Here is a 15,701-nt window from a genome sequence, read left to right as displayed (position 1 = left end):
TCCGGAGGTGTTTCGACAACTTTGTCACCACTGGGGAACGCCAGATGTGAATCTTCTGACTTCTCATCACAACAAGAAAGTTGACAAATTTGTTTTTAGAATGAGGGATCCAATAGTGGATGTGGTGGAAACTTTTTAGTAGTTCTGTGGGATCAGTACACACTAATGTATGTCTTTCTTCCATTGATGCTGTTGCCTCTTTCTGCAACACAAGATATAACACAAAGGAATTCCAGTCATTCTCGTTGCTCCAGATTGGTCTTGCATGATGTAGTATACTGATTTGGTTCATCTGTTGGCAGTTTAAACAGCCCCGATGCTGGCGACGTACACTGTACGTCGTCAGTCACGAAGGGGTTAATCCACCAGGAAGGGTTATATACCTGCAGCAACCAGGGAGAAGCAAAGCAGCTGTCTTTCAACAAATGGGCCACGGAAAGGAAACTATATTGCCTATATCAGTGCTCCCCAACATTTTTATCGCCGCGGACCGGTCAACGCTTGATAATTTTACCGTGGCCCGCTGAGGGGGGGGGCGTTGATTGTTTATATTTTAGATTGTTTTGATTTAATAATTTTTATTTAATTGTATTTAAACATGACTTCAAAATAAAATACAGTTACACCAAAAAATGTAAGCGTTGGAATTCTTCACCTATTCCACCACCGAAAAACTGGACGAGATTACGTTAAAATGTGTGACCACGTCACTGGTCACACATTCTAACGTAGTCTCAAACTTTGATAGATCACATGCCTACCTGTAATCATTTAATCAGAGAAATAGATTATAATAGGGAACATTACAGTGTAATATTCCCCATTATAATCCACGTCTAATGACATGATGTAAGACTCCCCCACCCCCTTCCCCCGCTCAGACTCACCCTTCCAGGAGCAGCAGCCATGTGTTGATGTGTGCACTCACTGCAGGGGGCGGGGCGTGTCACACACACACGTCTCCTGTGACTCCCCTCCCGCCGCCTGTTACTATAGACGCGGCCGGGAGGGGAGGTGAGTCACAGGACCCACCCCCTCACTGTGAAGCCCGTCGGCAGTGCGGGGCCCCGGTGTTCTAAATGTGTGACCACGTCACTGGTCACACATTCTAACGTAGTCTCAAACTTTGATAGATCACATGCCTACCTGTAATCATTTAATCAGAGAAATAGATTATAATAGGGAACATTACAGTGTAATATTCCCCATTATAATCCACGTCTAATGACATGATGTAAGACTCCCCCACCCCCTTCCCCCGCTCAGACTCACCCTTCCAGGAGCAGCAGCCATGTGTTGATGTGTGCACTCACTGCAGGGGGCGGGGCGTGTCACACACACACGTCTCCTGTGACTCCCCTCCCGCCGCCTGTTACTATAGACGCGGCCGGGAGGGGAGGTGAGTCCCAGGACCCACCCCCTCACTGGGAAGCCCGTCGGCAGTGCGGGGCCCCGGTGTTCGAACACGGGGACCGTGCACTGCCATATATTGCATGACCGGACCGCACTGAGACTGCGCGGCCCGGTACCATTTGATCCGCGGACCGCTACCGGTCCGCAGACCGAGGGTTGGGGAACACTGGCCTATATTACAGGTTTCCCTTTGTGTACATATGACTCTTTGGTGACAGTCAATTTTAAGGTAGAAAAACTTAGAATAGTGTTAAAATAAGAACAGAAAACTGCATAGCAGGCATGGGGAAAGTATGAGAATATTGATTGCATATTGGAATTCTCCTTTTAATGCATATAGGTAGCTGTAGGAATGTACACGGTGTCCTTTACTGTTTTGATTTAGACAATATAAATACAACCACCACTATCATTTATTTTCATTGGTTTTTTTTTTATATAAATTTAAGTTTAAATGGTGTTTTTTATATATACAGATTAAATATATATTATTAATTGTTTTTTCTTATTTGCTTATTGTGACAGAAAAGTAAAGAGAAAGAAGAGAAGACAAAACGCAAGAAATCAGTAACTATCGCTTCTAGAGCGGAAGAGGCAGCAGTAAAACCTGAAGAAGATAAAGCAGATGACAAAGCAGCATCGGATGTGAGTTAGAAGTGATATAAACTGTAGTGTGTTGTGTAGAATGTGATCGCGATATGTGTTTTTTGGGGGGGGGGGGTTCAGTTATACATTGTTATACTTCAATTTTAAAAAAGCTTTGACACTTTAGCTGCCACCAAAGTAAGGCATACATTGGTGGCAACACTGACATGTAGACTTCTGACTGGTATTGCAGCCAGGAGTTTGTGTACATTCCCACATTATATTGTCCGCTTTCTTGTGTAAGTGATCACTTCCACAATTTCTGTATTTCTTTAAAAAAAAATCAAACAAAACTAAAAAATTCCTGAGGTCCTGAGCTCAAAAAAATAACTTTTTGAGCACTCAGTAAGTCCTATACTGCTAAAGACAAATGCTGCAACACCCTTATGATTTTTAGCCAGGAGGTATACAGAGCTGTGCCTAGTTGTGTCTAAAAATATTGTATTTGCATATTTTGCTGCAACTAACCAAGTGATTGTAGTGTTCTTGTAGAGTCTTGTCTGTTACTCGTGTTGCGTGTGTTTAGCCACTATTTCCCTTGTATGTACACTAGTCCTCCTTTGCTCAATCACTGGATCTTTGGTTTTCAGGATATGGATTTCTGGCTAACTAGCTCCTTGGCCCCAGCGCAGGCACAGGTTGGTAGATTGGCAAGGCAGTAAGTACCTTTAGTAAATTGATTTTTAAGAGCAAGTGCACCTTTGTGGTAAAATTGCTGTCACTTTTGATCATCACACTTTTGTAATCCATTAAAGGGAATTTGCAGTATTAACATAATCCTTTCTACAGTTCAGATATTTACTAGAAGTCGCTGTGGGAGCATGTACCTAATGGAATCTGAATATTTGCAACAACCTAAAAATGTCATGCTTTGTCTTCCCATAGTGCAGTATGGTACATCTATACTGGCTTCTGATGCATCCACTGTTTTAGATGCAACAGTTTCATCTTAAACCAGAAGGAATTCTAGAGACTATAGTTTGTACTGTGGGTGTGCTTGTTCCTAGTTGCTCCATGCTGGTTTGGGACCTGTGAAGTTCTATGGTGATGGCATGGATTTGCTGAATGCTTATCACTCTGGAAGTGTGAAACAGCAGAGCAAATGGGATCCCAGCAGGGCTCTAAGGAAATGGCAGGAGAAAGGAAGATGACATGTTATATTTGAAAATGTGATTGATTAACCTGGTTATAGTGGCAAAGCCATTGTCTGATTAAAATTTTAAGGAATCGGAGGATAAGGCCAGTGAGGAGGAGGGGGTACAGGTGACTGCACTGTCACCATCTGGGAATTCTGGAGAGGTTATAGCATTTGTTTGACCCTTCCCAGCCTGGCCCAAACAAGCCATTCCCCGATTGAACGTGGTGTATCCTAGGCCTTTATAACCCCTTGTTAGCCTTCTCTACCACTAGAGGCCATAGATGTTGCTGTGCATACAGCAAGAGAATGTTGTGGGGACTGGACTGCTGGACTTTAGGAATGCCTGTTATATCCAGTTGCTGCAGTTTGTTGGAAGTGAAATACATTACAGCTTCAGTTAAATCAAGTCTCTTGGGCTAAAGTTAGGCTTGTTTTTATTTTGCCTACACCAGAAGTGTTTGCAAACAGTTCAATTCACACCTGAATCAAGCAAGTGTGCAGTGTCCAATCAGCCCTGCCAGACATTAAAGCCTCTCCATGGCCACATACTTCTCTACTTCTTCATACTTCTCTACCCCACACTTAATTATTTCATATGCAACTGCACGATATACATTTGTCCCTTTTCTGTGAGAGTGTTACATTTTTTGACTAAAGTCCCAAAACTTTTTTAGTTTACTTATTCAGATAACATTTACAACTATAAGAATAGAAAACCCAATCCCCAAAATCCTCGGTCCCACCTGGATGCTAGATTAGTCCCTGTAGCCTCTTCTTCCCCGAGCTCCGGCTTTCTTAGGACCTGTGACTTCATCACGTTCATTCACTCACATTGGAGTGAAGGGGGTAGAGGTGAGCGGTCACCGCTATGGTGAGTATATATTTTTTTATTTTAGACCCTAGACCAAAATGAGCACTTAACCTTTGCAGTGTGCGGTACATGACCAGAGTTCTTCTTCTTCGGTTTTACAGAGTCATTTTTATCTGAGAGCCCTGAAGGCTAGGGCTATTGTCTTAAATAATAAAAAAAATTGAAATCGCAATAACTTGGCAGAGTTAATGCGTTTCTTTTTAATTTCATCTGGACATCTGGATAAGAATCCCCCTATGGGATATCAAATTACAGTGACAGGTCCTCTTTCTGGAGACATCAGGGGTTATCCTAATGTCACCTAGGGACCCCCAGAGAAGCTGATGAAGCACAGATCTGCTTCATCAGCTTCTCTCCGGTTTCTGTACCGGAGAGTGACAGAGGAATGCAGAAGTGATGTAGGGGGGAGAGAGGGAGCGTGTACTGAACTACCTCCGTTCTCAGTGCAGGGAGCCACACTGCCGGTCCCGGATGGATGCCCGGAATCACGGCGGGGACGGCGACCACAGGAGAGCTAAGGAGCGGGGTGCCCAGAAAGATGCAGTATACAAGCGATCGGGCATCGGACCGCTTGTATGTAAACGGCCATCACTGGCCGTTTAAAATTCTGGCAGTTTCCCGCTTGCGCGCCATGGGGCGTGGGCACGAAGGATGTCTAAAGACGCCCACCCGCATCCAGAAGACTCCCGTCCGGCTGGTGGAAGTGGTTAAAAAAAAAAAGTATTTTTGTACTTTTTTTCTTTTAAATGGCAAACTCAGAGGTGATTAAATACCAGCAAGCAAAAGCGTTATCTGTCCCAAAACAAGATATAAAATTAATTTCGGTACAGAATTGCATGGCTGAATAAATGTCAAAGTACCTCAGTGTTGAACACTGAAATATGGCCTGGACAGGAAGGGGTTTAACACCCCGGCCTTCACGTGGTTAATGATGATTTCCTGCTGAATGTTTCACAATCATTCATGTTGTGGTAGCCAACTAAGGGTTATATCACTAACAGTGGTAAGTAGTAGCCTGTAAAATGGGAAGCTGAAGCTGATGTGGGTTTGGTGTTAATGATGATAGAGTTTCAACCCCCCAGGAAAAAATATACTAATGATACTGTACTGTGAACTTTTTATATTTAAAAAAATTATGAAATATAATGTATTGCATCACAGGCACCTTCCACCGAGACTGTGCCTGAAGCAACAGAGGAACCAGTGGAAGCAGATACAGTCCAAATAGAAAGAAATGAAGAAGACACAGATAAGGTATTTAACAAATATTTGATTTTTCTAATGAATGCATACACCTTTTTATATACAAAGTAGGAATAAAATTTCATTTTAGGGCAAATCCATCATTAATTTTTCTGTTACAAAGCGGAGCTTGATTTTAAAAGCAAAGTTTGTGTTTGGTTGGATCCTCAGAAAAATCTTATAATAGTATTCTGTGTGTTAGAAATGTAAAGCAATGAGACAAAAAAATATTGTGTGTCACTTACACTCAGTGATCTGATCTTTTAAGCCATACTAATTTAAGTGGATCAATGGGCAAAATAAACAAGGACATATGTGATAAAGTGTGTCACCAACATTAACACAGCGGTTTTTGTATATCTGAGTCTCCCCTAAGCCATATTATTTTATGGTGCATTGAAAGACAAAGGAAGTCTGTCACCTTTTGGGTTATACTGCCACCTCCAGGAGGATAACCCCTCCTAGCATGATGCAAGCTAGTAAAATAATACAAGAGTAAAAAAAAGAAGTGGTTTACGTCTCTCAAAAGAGAGAGAAAACATCCGTTCACCTACGGTCAGGTGGCTTTGCATGGGGACAAGGAGGTGTTGAGCCGCAAGGCTTCCTTCTTGCCTGATGTAGTTTCTCCCTTTCATCTCAACCAGGACACCATTCTTATTTCTGACTATAGTTCAACAAAAATAAATTTCCCTTTGTCTGGATGTGGTTTGGGCTGTTTATTTCACAGCCACTGCTTCTCCAGAAAGACTAATTGCCTTCTTTGGTCATCTCCTATGGCCCCCTTAAGGATACCCCAGCTTCATGTTCCACCATTTTTCAAGCTTATAGTCTCAATTATCAGTTTCCACCCTCTGCAGCATTTTACGTTGTTGAATGCTTCTTGGGTTTTTTTCCGGTATCATTCACAGATTTGGAAGGCTGCCACTTGTTCTTCTGTTTTATGTTTCATAGTTTTAATAGTGGATGTTCAGTCCTCCTCTGGTGCCAGTTCCTGGCATAAGGTCCTCCAGGCAGCTATTTTTCTGTTCTTTCTTTTGGGCCTGTTGGCATTTGCTCTGTTGCCCACCCCAGAGTTGGACTGCTTTTGGACATCCCAAAGTTTAAAGTCATTGTGTTCCTCAATGGAAGAGAAAGAAAATAGGATTTTTGTCCACACTGTAAAATACATTTCTTGGTGTTAATTAAGGAACACAGCTCCTACCCCTCTGTGTTTATGTTCATGTTCTTGGCACTGCTTGCTACAAAACTGAGACATGCTGCTTGTGTGAGGGGTTATCCAGAGCAGGCCTACCGATTTTTTGCTCTGCTAATATCAAATTCTCCTGTAAGCAGATGTATAATCCAAAGGTAAAATACTTCCTGTGTCCCTCAAAAGTCTCGAAGAAAAGGATGAGTACATACAAAAATCCTATTTTTTAAATCACGATATTAATTTTATTTTGTACAGAAATCTCATCGGCACAAGAAAAAACATAGGAAGGAGAAGGAGGATGCAAAGGAAGAAAAGAAGTCACGCAAAAAGAAACACCACCACCACCATCACCATCATCATCACAATGAATCCCATTCCAGTGACCACACCGAATCTGTGCATAATGGCACCTTAGATGAAGAAGAACAGTTACCAGTGAGTTAAAGAAGGATTTGTTTGTAATTTAATGCTAAAAGAAATACATGGACGTCATAATCAATCAGCTAAATAAACTATTTATTCAACGTTTGCATATGCATATATTGTGTGTGGAACAGCTAAATAATAAACTGCAGCATCACGGTTTGTCATCATTGCTTATTTCAGTTCCTGGTGTTTAAGGTAGCTGCATAATTCTCACACTTCTACTTGCCCATTACTTGTTGTTTGTAGAAGATGTTTTTATGTTTATACCATTTTTATTTGAGTGAAGGTTGTTAACCCTGAGCTTAAAATTCCAAACTGAAGCACTTTTAGTTTTATCTGTACTTTTTGAGCAGTCTGGCTATGGTGGGCCCTACCCGGTGCACATGCTGTAACTGGTGTAGCCCTCCTGTTAGCAAAATTACCTTATCACCCTTTCCCAAAATGTGGCAAGGTAGCAGTCCTATTGTGGATACAACATAAATCATGCTATGACCGTATACATATGAGAAATGTTTCCTTGTCTGTAGTTCATTGTCCTTTTTTTTTTTTTATTTATTCATTAACTATGTACATTTCCTTAGGTGACTAATGAGAGATAAATACATAAAAAAATTTGATTCTATACTGCTTGAAAGTGCAGTCAAGGGTTTTATATAATCGTGAGGCAGTCTGTGTAGAGAGATATGTGCTTTGCTGGTGGCGTGTGTCTAGTCTAGTGGTGGTACTTTTTGTGTAAACCATGATGATTGTAATAAAAAGCAACATAATACTTAAGGTTTAGCAAATAATTTTAAAAATGTACTTTCATAATTGACTGAGAAATTGATGAGGATCAAAATACTTGGTTTGGATTGTTCATGCTTTTCTAAATACCTTGTTACCTTTACAGACATTTTAATGTAGTGACTTTACATTCTTGCGTTGTTTTTCACCTTCACTTTGTTTTTTTTTCTTTAAGCCAATGTCCAGTTACTCTCTTTTGGCTGAAAGCAAATATATCAAAATGGTAAGTGTTGGGGAGGGAGAAAAGATGTTAAATGAGCTATGACATGTAGGATTTATAAGGCAGATACAAGACAAATTTAGGTTTACATGTGATTTGGTTAATATCCTGCGTTAGGAGGGAACATTCAATGACTAATGTCCTCTTATGTATATTTGGTTTCTCGTCCAAGGGACAAAGCAAGACATGACCTTCTGGTTATACTGCTTCCTACGCCAGGATTGGACACAAAAACAGCAATATAAATTGTAGGCCAACCCAGAATAACACCCTTTTACTACCACCTGTTTTTTTTGGACCCCATGATAAGGAGTTGGAGGGCCCCCTCTAGAGCTTTGTTCTTACTCACGGGCCCAGCTCTTCACCCTCTTGTAGCTGTGACCTTGATTTTCCAAACACCCACTGACTGTTCTAAGACTATTGGAAGGGATCTAATTACTATCGCTGTTGAACCCTTGTTTTATATAATATTTGTAGCAAAAGACTGTAGTCCTAAGCTAGTGTTGATGGGCTGTTGGAGGTTGCTCATCTCATTTACAGCATGAGTCTCCTGTCATTCCACACGTGGAGAGCCTGTTGGTTAAAGTTTTAAGACTGCAGAACCTGCATCCAAGAAATGGACTGCTTATGGAAGTTCTTAAGGGTTACGTTTTTTGGTGTCCTTCAATGAACATGAAAGAAAATATAATTTTTTTGTACTAACCATAAAAATCCTTTTCTTGGAGTCCTTTCAGAGATGCAGGTCCCACTCTTTGTTTATGATCATGCTCTTGGTACTGCTTGCAAAACTGATTGCATTGTGGCAATAGGTGGGGTTATCCTGGGGTGGCCTACAATTTTGTTTGCCAGCATCCAATCCTCCTGTAGGTGACAGCATAACCCAAAGGTTAAATCTTCACATGTTCATGAATGAAATCAATGAACAGAATTTTCCGATGCGTAAAAGAAATCCTATTTTTAGTTTTCCAGCATAAAAGATTTTCATGTCCCATTGGCCTATTTTATGTAACTGATTTCAGAGGCTTGCGATTTCCATTGTTTCCATGTTCAAAATATATATAATTATAAATAGGAAATGTTTCAGGTCATAGTCTTGCCTGATCCTCATAGGTCATTTATGGATGTCTGAATCTGCTTATGTTATCAGGTAAAGTCCTCTTCTCTTAGTGAGGGTTATCCTGCTCTCCCTTTAGGCTGCATTGACAGGCATGTTGTATTGCTTTTTTCTTGCTCTTATTCTGGTTATTGTGTTTGCTTTTCTGCCTTGGCATAACCCAATTATTGTCCTTTAGCACTGGTATGTTTTGTCCTATGAAGAAATATATTTTTGTTAGGCTACTTATACATTTTGATCTTAATTCCACTCGTTCTTTAACATAATGTTTGTGAACAATGTTGTAAGTGAAATTTGCGTTTCATTAAAACCTTAAAAATAAACTGTTTAATTTATTAATTTTTTTATATCAGATGTATGACATTCAAGGAGATCTACAGAAGGAGGGTCAGGTCACAGTCTCCATTATCCTTGAAAACCAGAGTCAAAGTTTCCTGAAGAACATGGAGATCAATGTCCTGGATTCCTTAAATACCAAAATGCAGAGGCCAGAAGGAGCATCTGCACATGATGGCATACCAGTACCCTTCCAGTTACCTCCAGGTTGGCTTGCTTCTTGCAACAGTACATTTTTACTCTGAAAAATGTTTGAATATAAAACTGTCAATTTTGTACGGATTCATGTGTTGATGGTTTTATTCTTATGAATGAAGCAATGAAATTGGTACAAATACCTGGCCTAACGATTATTTTGCCTTCTGTTCTTTGTCTGAAGGACTGAGCTTTATGACCATGAAGGAGCACAAAACAGTCATTAGGCCTGACCTGATCTGTAGCAGTTACTTTGTCTTTTATATTTTTGGAGATTTGACAGTTAAGGGAGCTTTAGGACTTGTGCCTATCTTGATTCTATGTGAGCGTAGTAATCCAGAACTTAGCAGGGAAAAGTTGTCACCAATACAAATGCCCCATTGGTGGGCATTACACATTCTTTCACTTTTAGTTTTAAAAATAGGGGCCCACAAAGTCAAGCAGTGGCAAAATCTTCATTACCACCAAGCCTATATATAGTAGGTTGGACACAAAAAAAAAAAAGTTGCTTCTGCCTGATGGGTCCTGCATTGAGCACAATCCTTTTTAATGTTTGGTTAGTTTCTGCGGAAGGCAGATAGTGGGAACCTTCCAGGTTTACTTAGTCTTTTTGTTTACATTTTGTTCCTTGAATATTTTTTAAAGGAGAACTATGGGGTCAGGGCTTTTCCCTATAGTTCTCCTAAGGGTAACTGGAGGACACAAACTAGCGTCCTCCCGTCACCCAAAGCTCAGTATACCGCGAGTATACTGAGACGCCGCAGCCGGGACGGATCACGACATTACTGTCTGGATCCACCCAGCTGCATGAGTGACAGCTGTCTCTGCATATCCAGAGGCAGAGGGGCTGTACCCGCCCCCTCCCCCGTCTGTTCCACCAGTCAGCGATGAAGGATCGGACAGGGGAGGGGGGAATCCCTGCAGGGAGGCGTGAGTGACAGCAATACAATATACACTGTATGTATAACGTATTGCTGGGATTTGCTGTATTCCTCTATAACTGGTGGTATCCTGCATTGCGCTGTATAGAGGACTACAACACCCAGCAATAATACATTATACAGCGCAATGCCAAATACCACCAGCTATAGAGGAATACAAAACCCAGGATTAGTACATTATACAGCTCAATGCAGAATACCGCCAGCTCTAATGTACTATTTCTGGGATTTGTTGTATTCCTCTATAGCTGGTGGTATTCTGCATTTTTGCTTTGTTTTGTTGTCCTCTATAGCCGCTGTCATTCTACATTGATTGCTGTATAATTTTACACTTTCCATTTCACTATATTGCACACCACCCTTTTTTTTTTTTTTTTACTTCCACCGCTCCAAGCTTGCTCCTGTGATGGACTGCAATCTCAATACAAACTAGTAGTCCATCACTGGAGCCATTTTTTAAAATGTATTTTAATGTATTTTTTTAATCGGCTAACTAATAGATTTTGAAAATAATCGTTAGCTGCAGCTCTAGTGCATTGAGGTGCACAGGTCCCACCCCTGTGTGTTTATGATCATGTTCTTGGTACTGCTTTGCTGCAAAAATGAAGATGCTTGCAGTAGGAGGGTTTATCTTCAGCTTGCCTACAATTTGTATTGTTAGTCAGTGTCCAATCCTTCTGTAGGCAGCAGTATAACCAAAAATGATACGACTTCCTTTGTTCCACAATGGACTCTAATAAAAGGATTTTACAATAAATACAAAAATACTATTTAATCATCATCCTCATCAAATGTCCATATTAGAGAAGGTTTACCTGGGACAAGAAGTAAGGGAAAATCTCCCAATTTAACTAAAATAAGTTTTGGTTAGAGAAACGCTTTCAGATGTTTTCCCTTGTGTTATATTGTCTTACTGGTGATGATATATATTAGCTATATTGCAACACTTAGGGATTTCTGTGTATTGTGAATGGATTTGATTTTTATAGAGTATGTTTCTGCTTTACACTCCAGGTGTGTCTAATGAAGCTCAGTTTGTTTTCACTGTCCAAAGTATTATAATGCCTCAGAAGCTCAAAGGAACATTGTCATTTATTGTTAAGGTATGTCATTTTCAAGGTTCTTCTTTATATTTTTGGTGCAGGGCTTTATATAAAGTGATAATATAATTCAAGTGATGTCCTATTAATTTACAAAGCAGTCACACATTTTAGGGTGTTTTTTATTTTATTTTAAAGGCCGCTTCTTAGCACAACAACATTTTAGCTGATTTGTTGTCGTAGATATCAGAATATGTGGGCAAAATATGCAAGTTTTTCATAACCCAGATATCACTATGTTTGGTGTGTTCGATCACATTCTCTCTCTTCTGCCACCTTTTTCCTATGCACCCTTTCTAGTTCATTATTATTGCTGAATTACATAATGTAGCTTGTGAGATTAGGTGCAAATTAAACAGTCAGCCTAACTATAACAACTTTTACGCAAATCACAGTCTTTTAAATAAAATGGAGAAGTCCATCTCAGCCATAGTGCCACTTTAAAACAGCATTTATTCTGGCAGCAGATGGTGCTGGAGCTAACAGCTGTCAATGACAGCTGGCACCCTGTGCTAAGCTCTAAAGGTCCTAAGCTTCCAGTTGTGCTACAAAGTACTCCATAAAAATGCCATATAATGTTTCCATTCAAACAATGTCTCCCTGAAGTCCTCAGGATTTCCTGTAAAGGTTTTGGTGTCATCTTTGAACGAGCAGTAGGTCAGTGATGCAGTGAACTTGAAGTAACACCTAATTGCAATAGTGATGTGATACTTGCTGTAAACTATTGCTGTTGTAGGTTATGTGCATTAAGAAAATACATTTTAAAAATACAAAACTGAAGAGTAAACGATAATCTCCAATTACGGTAGCAAAGAGCGCCCAATGAAGCTTGGTAAAGCATTGACTGTATTGGATGAGGTTACTTATTGTGCGAGTATGAAACATTCATGCAAGAATTTGCAAATACCAGTGTTTTGTGACATGGTAAACCACAAAAACTGTACTGTTATCCTAATATTTGTCTGAACATATGTAAATTAGTTTAACCCCTTCATGACTGAGCTTGTTTTTAGTTTCTGTTCGTAAACTGCTAAATCATACTTATTTTAAAAAAAAGTACCTTTTAGGGCTGGCCTGTGGCACCAGAATCCTGAGCAGGCTGTGGCTCTGTTCGCCTAAACCCCACCTCTAGTAGCATTTTAATTAAGGGGATTCATACACTCTGAACCAGCACATCACACCTCCTCATACCCCAGGTAGATACTACGCAGGGATAACGAGTGCAGAACTGCAGTCCGCTGAGGGTTCTAGGTGCTATTAGTTGCCCTTTTCTAAACCAACCGTTTCTGACTGCAAATATTTTGTTCTTCCTGCAGGATGATGATGGCTCATCTCATGAGAAACTCGACTTCAAAATCCATTTCAGTTGTTCCTCTTATTTAATTATAACCCCTTGTTACAGGTATGTTCCTTGCCTGTTTTTTAAGCACTGTAGAATTTATGCAAATCACCGTACAGAAAAATAAAAATGCGAATAATATCCAAAGTATAGTCTTCAGAAGACAAAAATTAAATGTTTAATTTTTAATTCTATTAGGAGAATGGACAACCATGGATGCTTTTGTCACATCAAATGAGAGGGCTTATTGTACATTCCTGTTTTAAATTGTGGCATTAAAGTGATTATTATAGTTTTTGCCAGGGTACAAATAGAAAAAAAACAAAACATATTTAGCACATAACTGCAATATGTGCGCATTTCCCTATGGTTTAACCCTTTCGCTCTCAGAACTGTTTTGTTGCACATGTTATAATCCACATTTTAGGTCTGAAAATTACGTAATTTCCCCCTTTTCTGAAAGTAGAGACCCTGTAGAATAAAATGGTGGCAGTTGTGGTTTTTTATGTCACATGATCCTACCACAACTGTTATCAAACCCAAATTTTGGTAAGAACTACTGATTAATTTTAGTGCATAAGAGCACAATAGAATGCCCATTATTTTTGTAAAATATAAAAGATGAGGTTATGCCCACTAAATAGATACCCAACATGTCAAGTGTAAAAATGTGTGTGTGCCTGTGCAACGGTGAAAAAAGAAAAATTTGGTCCCCTAAATTGTCAATAGGCAACGATTTAAAAGCCTGTACAGGTCATCAGTTTAGAGTTGACCATGAATATTGGGCCTAGAATTATCGCTCTTACTCTGGCATATGTGGCAATACCTAACATGTGGTACAATTTGACGTTTTCCTACATAGGCACACCCAAAGCGTGTTTGCATTTTTATGTGTGGGGGTGGGGGACTTAAACATTTTGCAAGCGTTTTTACATTTATTTTATTTAACTTTTATTTCTTTTTCCTTTTTTTAACGTCATTGCTATCACATAAGGGGGCTCACCTATATATGATACATAGGGGGCCCCCTATATATGATTGTAGTAATGTCAGGTCCTCTTTAGGATGACATTGGGAGTCTATTAAACCCCTGATGCCACGTTTGCAGCCCAAGGACAGGTTGTGCTTGATCAGCTTATTCCCGACTTCTCTAGTCAGGGAATGACTGCTCAGAAAATGGAAGTGATGGAATCATTGTTGCTTCCGGTTTTATTCAGCGGGGAGAAGATCAGCATTCGCTGGTTGCTCTCCCCACTACCTGCCGATACTGGGAGTGGCAGCGGAGCCTGAGAAGTAAGATGGAGGGTGTCAGGTAGGGCACATGCTTACCAGCTCCTGGATGCACTATTAATCCTGATCAATTCAAGATAATTTAGTGTTTTAATCAAAAATGAACAGGAAGTATAAATAAACTAGTGCTTACTGGTTTATGTTTTTAATTATTTTCTGCTCTCTAGTGATGCTTTTGCCAAGCTTCTGGAGTCAGAAGACCTTAAAATGAGTTCCTTGAAAGTGGAAGATATAACTCTGTCCTTCCACCATCTGTTAGCAAAAATCTGTTTCTACCACCACTTCACAGGTGAGCACTATATCTGTCAACTTAACTGATGGTGTTCAACTTAGTTTAGTAGTAAGGTCTTCACTCACCGTATTTATTCAAATTTGTATTTTCAGTGGTTGAGCGAGTTGATTCCTGCTCATCAATGTACAGCCGGTCAATCCAGGGCCACCACGTTTGTCTGCTAGTCAAAAAGGTATTGTCTCAATTAGGTGCTGCATGTTGAATAAACATAAATAAGATGGGCGTCTCTCTTAGTGAATGAGTTTTTATTAAAGGATTTCTACACTTAGGATGTGGTGACTGCATTAGTATTGCAATTTTCACGTTTTATAACGGTTTCAGCAAATATAGGAAATAGATGGTGAGCTTGGCAGAAATGTGATGTCCTTGTTTCTTTTTTAATATTTAGAATTAAACTGGTATACAAAACAATGTTTCTCCCTTCTGTATATGAGGGAGGGGAGGAGTGGGAAAGTCATACTGAAGTTCAGCCTAGATGACAACCATGGCTTCCTCCATAGATACAGTGATGGAGTGAGAGTAGCTAGAGAAGTGTTATTTCCAGGAAAAATGTCTGATGAATGAAATAAAACTAATGCAGCTATTCCATCTTAGGACTGGTAAGCTGCAATATATAAAATTTTTATTTTTGGGTTTAGATGTACTGGAATTGAACATACAGTATCTCACAGAAGTGAGTAATAATTTGGCAAACTTCTTCTAATTGGTCCCAATTTGGACATTTTCACTTAGGGGTGTACTCACTTTTGCTGCCAGCGGTTTAGACATTAATGGCTGTGTGTTGAGTTATTTTGAGGGGACAGCAAATGTACACTGATTTACAACCTGTACACTCACTACTTTACATTGCAGCAAAGTGTAATTTCTTCTGTGTTGTCACATGAAATGATATAATAAAATATTTACAAAAATGTGAGGGATGTATTCACTTCTGTAAGATACTGTACTAGTTCTTTACCTAAATGTTACAGTACTGTATAGTACAGTCTTGTACTACACACTGTTGTGATTGAGTGGTATAAAAATCTTGGTGAGTTATTCATTATTAATAAAAGGGCCGTGTCTGAATTATAGTTAGATTCAATAGACAGTGCCTCCAGCCGATTATGGCAAATAATAAATAACTTAATAAGCAGTATGAATTTAGTTCAGACACTTAATAAT

The 15,701-nt window shown here is 39.7% G+C and overlaps 1 protein-coding gene across 3 annotated transcripts in view; it reads left to right on the top strand.

Annotated features, from left to right (window-relative positions):
- Positions 1–15,701, top strand: part of AP3D1 (adaptor related protein complex 3 delta 1 subunit) — a 74,166-nt gene that overhangs the window by 54,464 nt on the left and 4,001 nt on the right. Inside the window, exons 23-32 of one of the 3 annotated variants that reach the window (XM_018563172.1) lie at positions 1,939–2,058; positions 2,649–2,696; positions 5,244–5,321; positions 6,757–6,936; positions 7,886–7,933; positions 9,398–9,587; positions 11,531–11,619; positions 12,933–13,018; positions 14,413–14,534; positions 14,630–14,709. In XM_018563172.1, the coding sequence (XP_018418674.1) occupies positions 1,939–2,058; positions 2,649–2,696; positions 5,244–5,321; positions 6,757–6,936; positions 7,886–7,933; positions 9,398–9,587; positions 11,531–11,619; positions 12,933–13,018; positions 14,413–14,534; positions 14,630–14,709 (1,041 nt within the window). Of the gene's footprint in view, positions 1–1,938; positions 2,059–2,648; positions 2,697–5,228; positions 5,322–6,756; positions 6,937–7,885; positions 7,934–9,397; positions 9,588–11,530; positions 11,620–12,932; positions 13,019–14,412; positions 14,535–14,629; positions 14,710–15,701 lie in introns of all 3 variants that reach the window. The other 2 variants (XM_018563171.1, XM_018563173.1) reach the window with 2 other exon arrangements.

This window comes from Nanorana parkeri, unplaced genomic scaffold (genome assembly GCF_000935625.1).
Source record: "Nanorana parkeri isolate BGI_ZX_2015 unplaced genomic scaffold, ASM93562v1 scaffold637, whole genome shotgun sequence".
Classification (NCBI taxonomy): domain Eukaryota; kingdom Metazoa; phylum Chordata; class Amphibia; order Anura; family Dicroglossidae; genus Nanorana; species Nanorana parkeri.
This window is presented reverse-complemented; position numbering and strand designations above follow the sequence as displayed.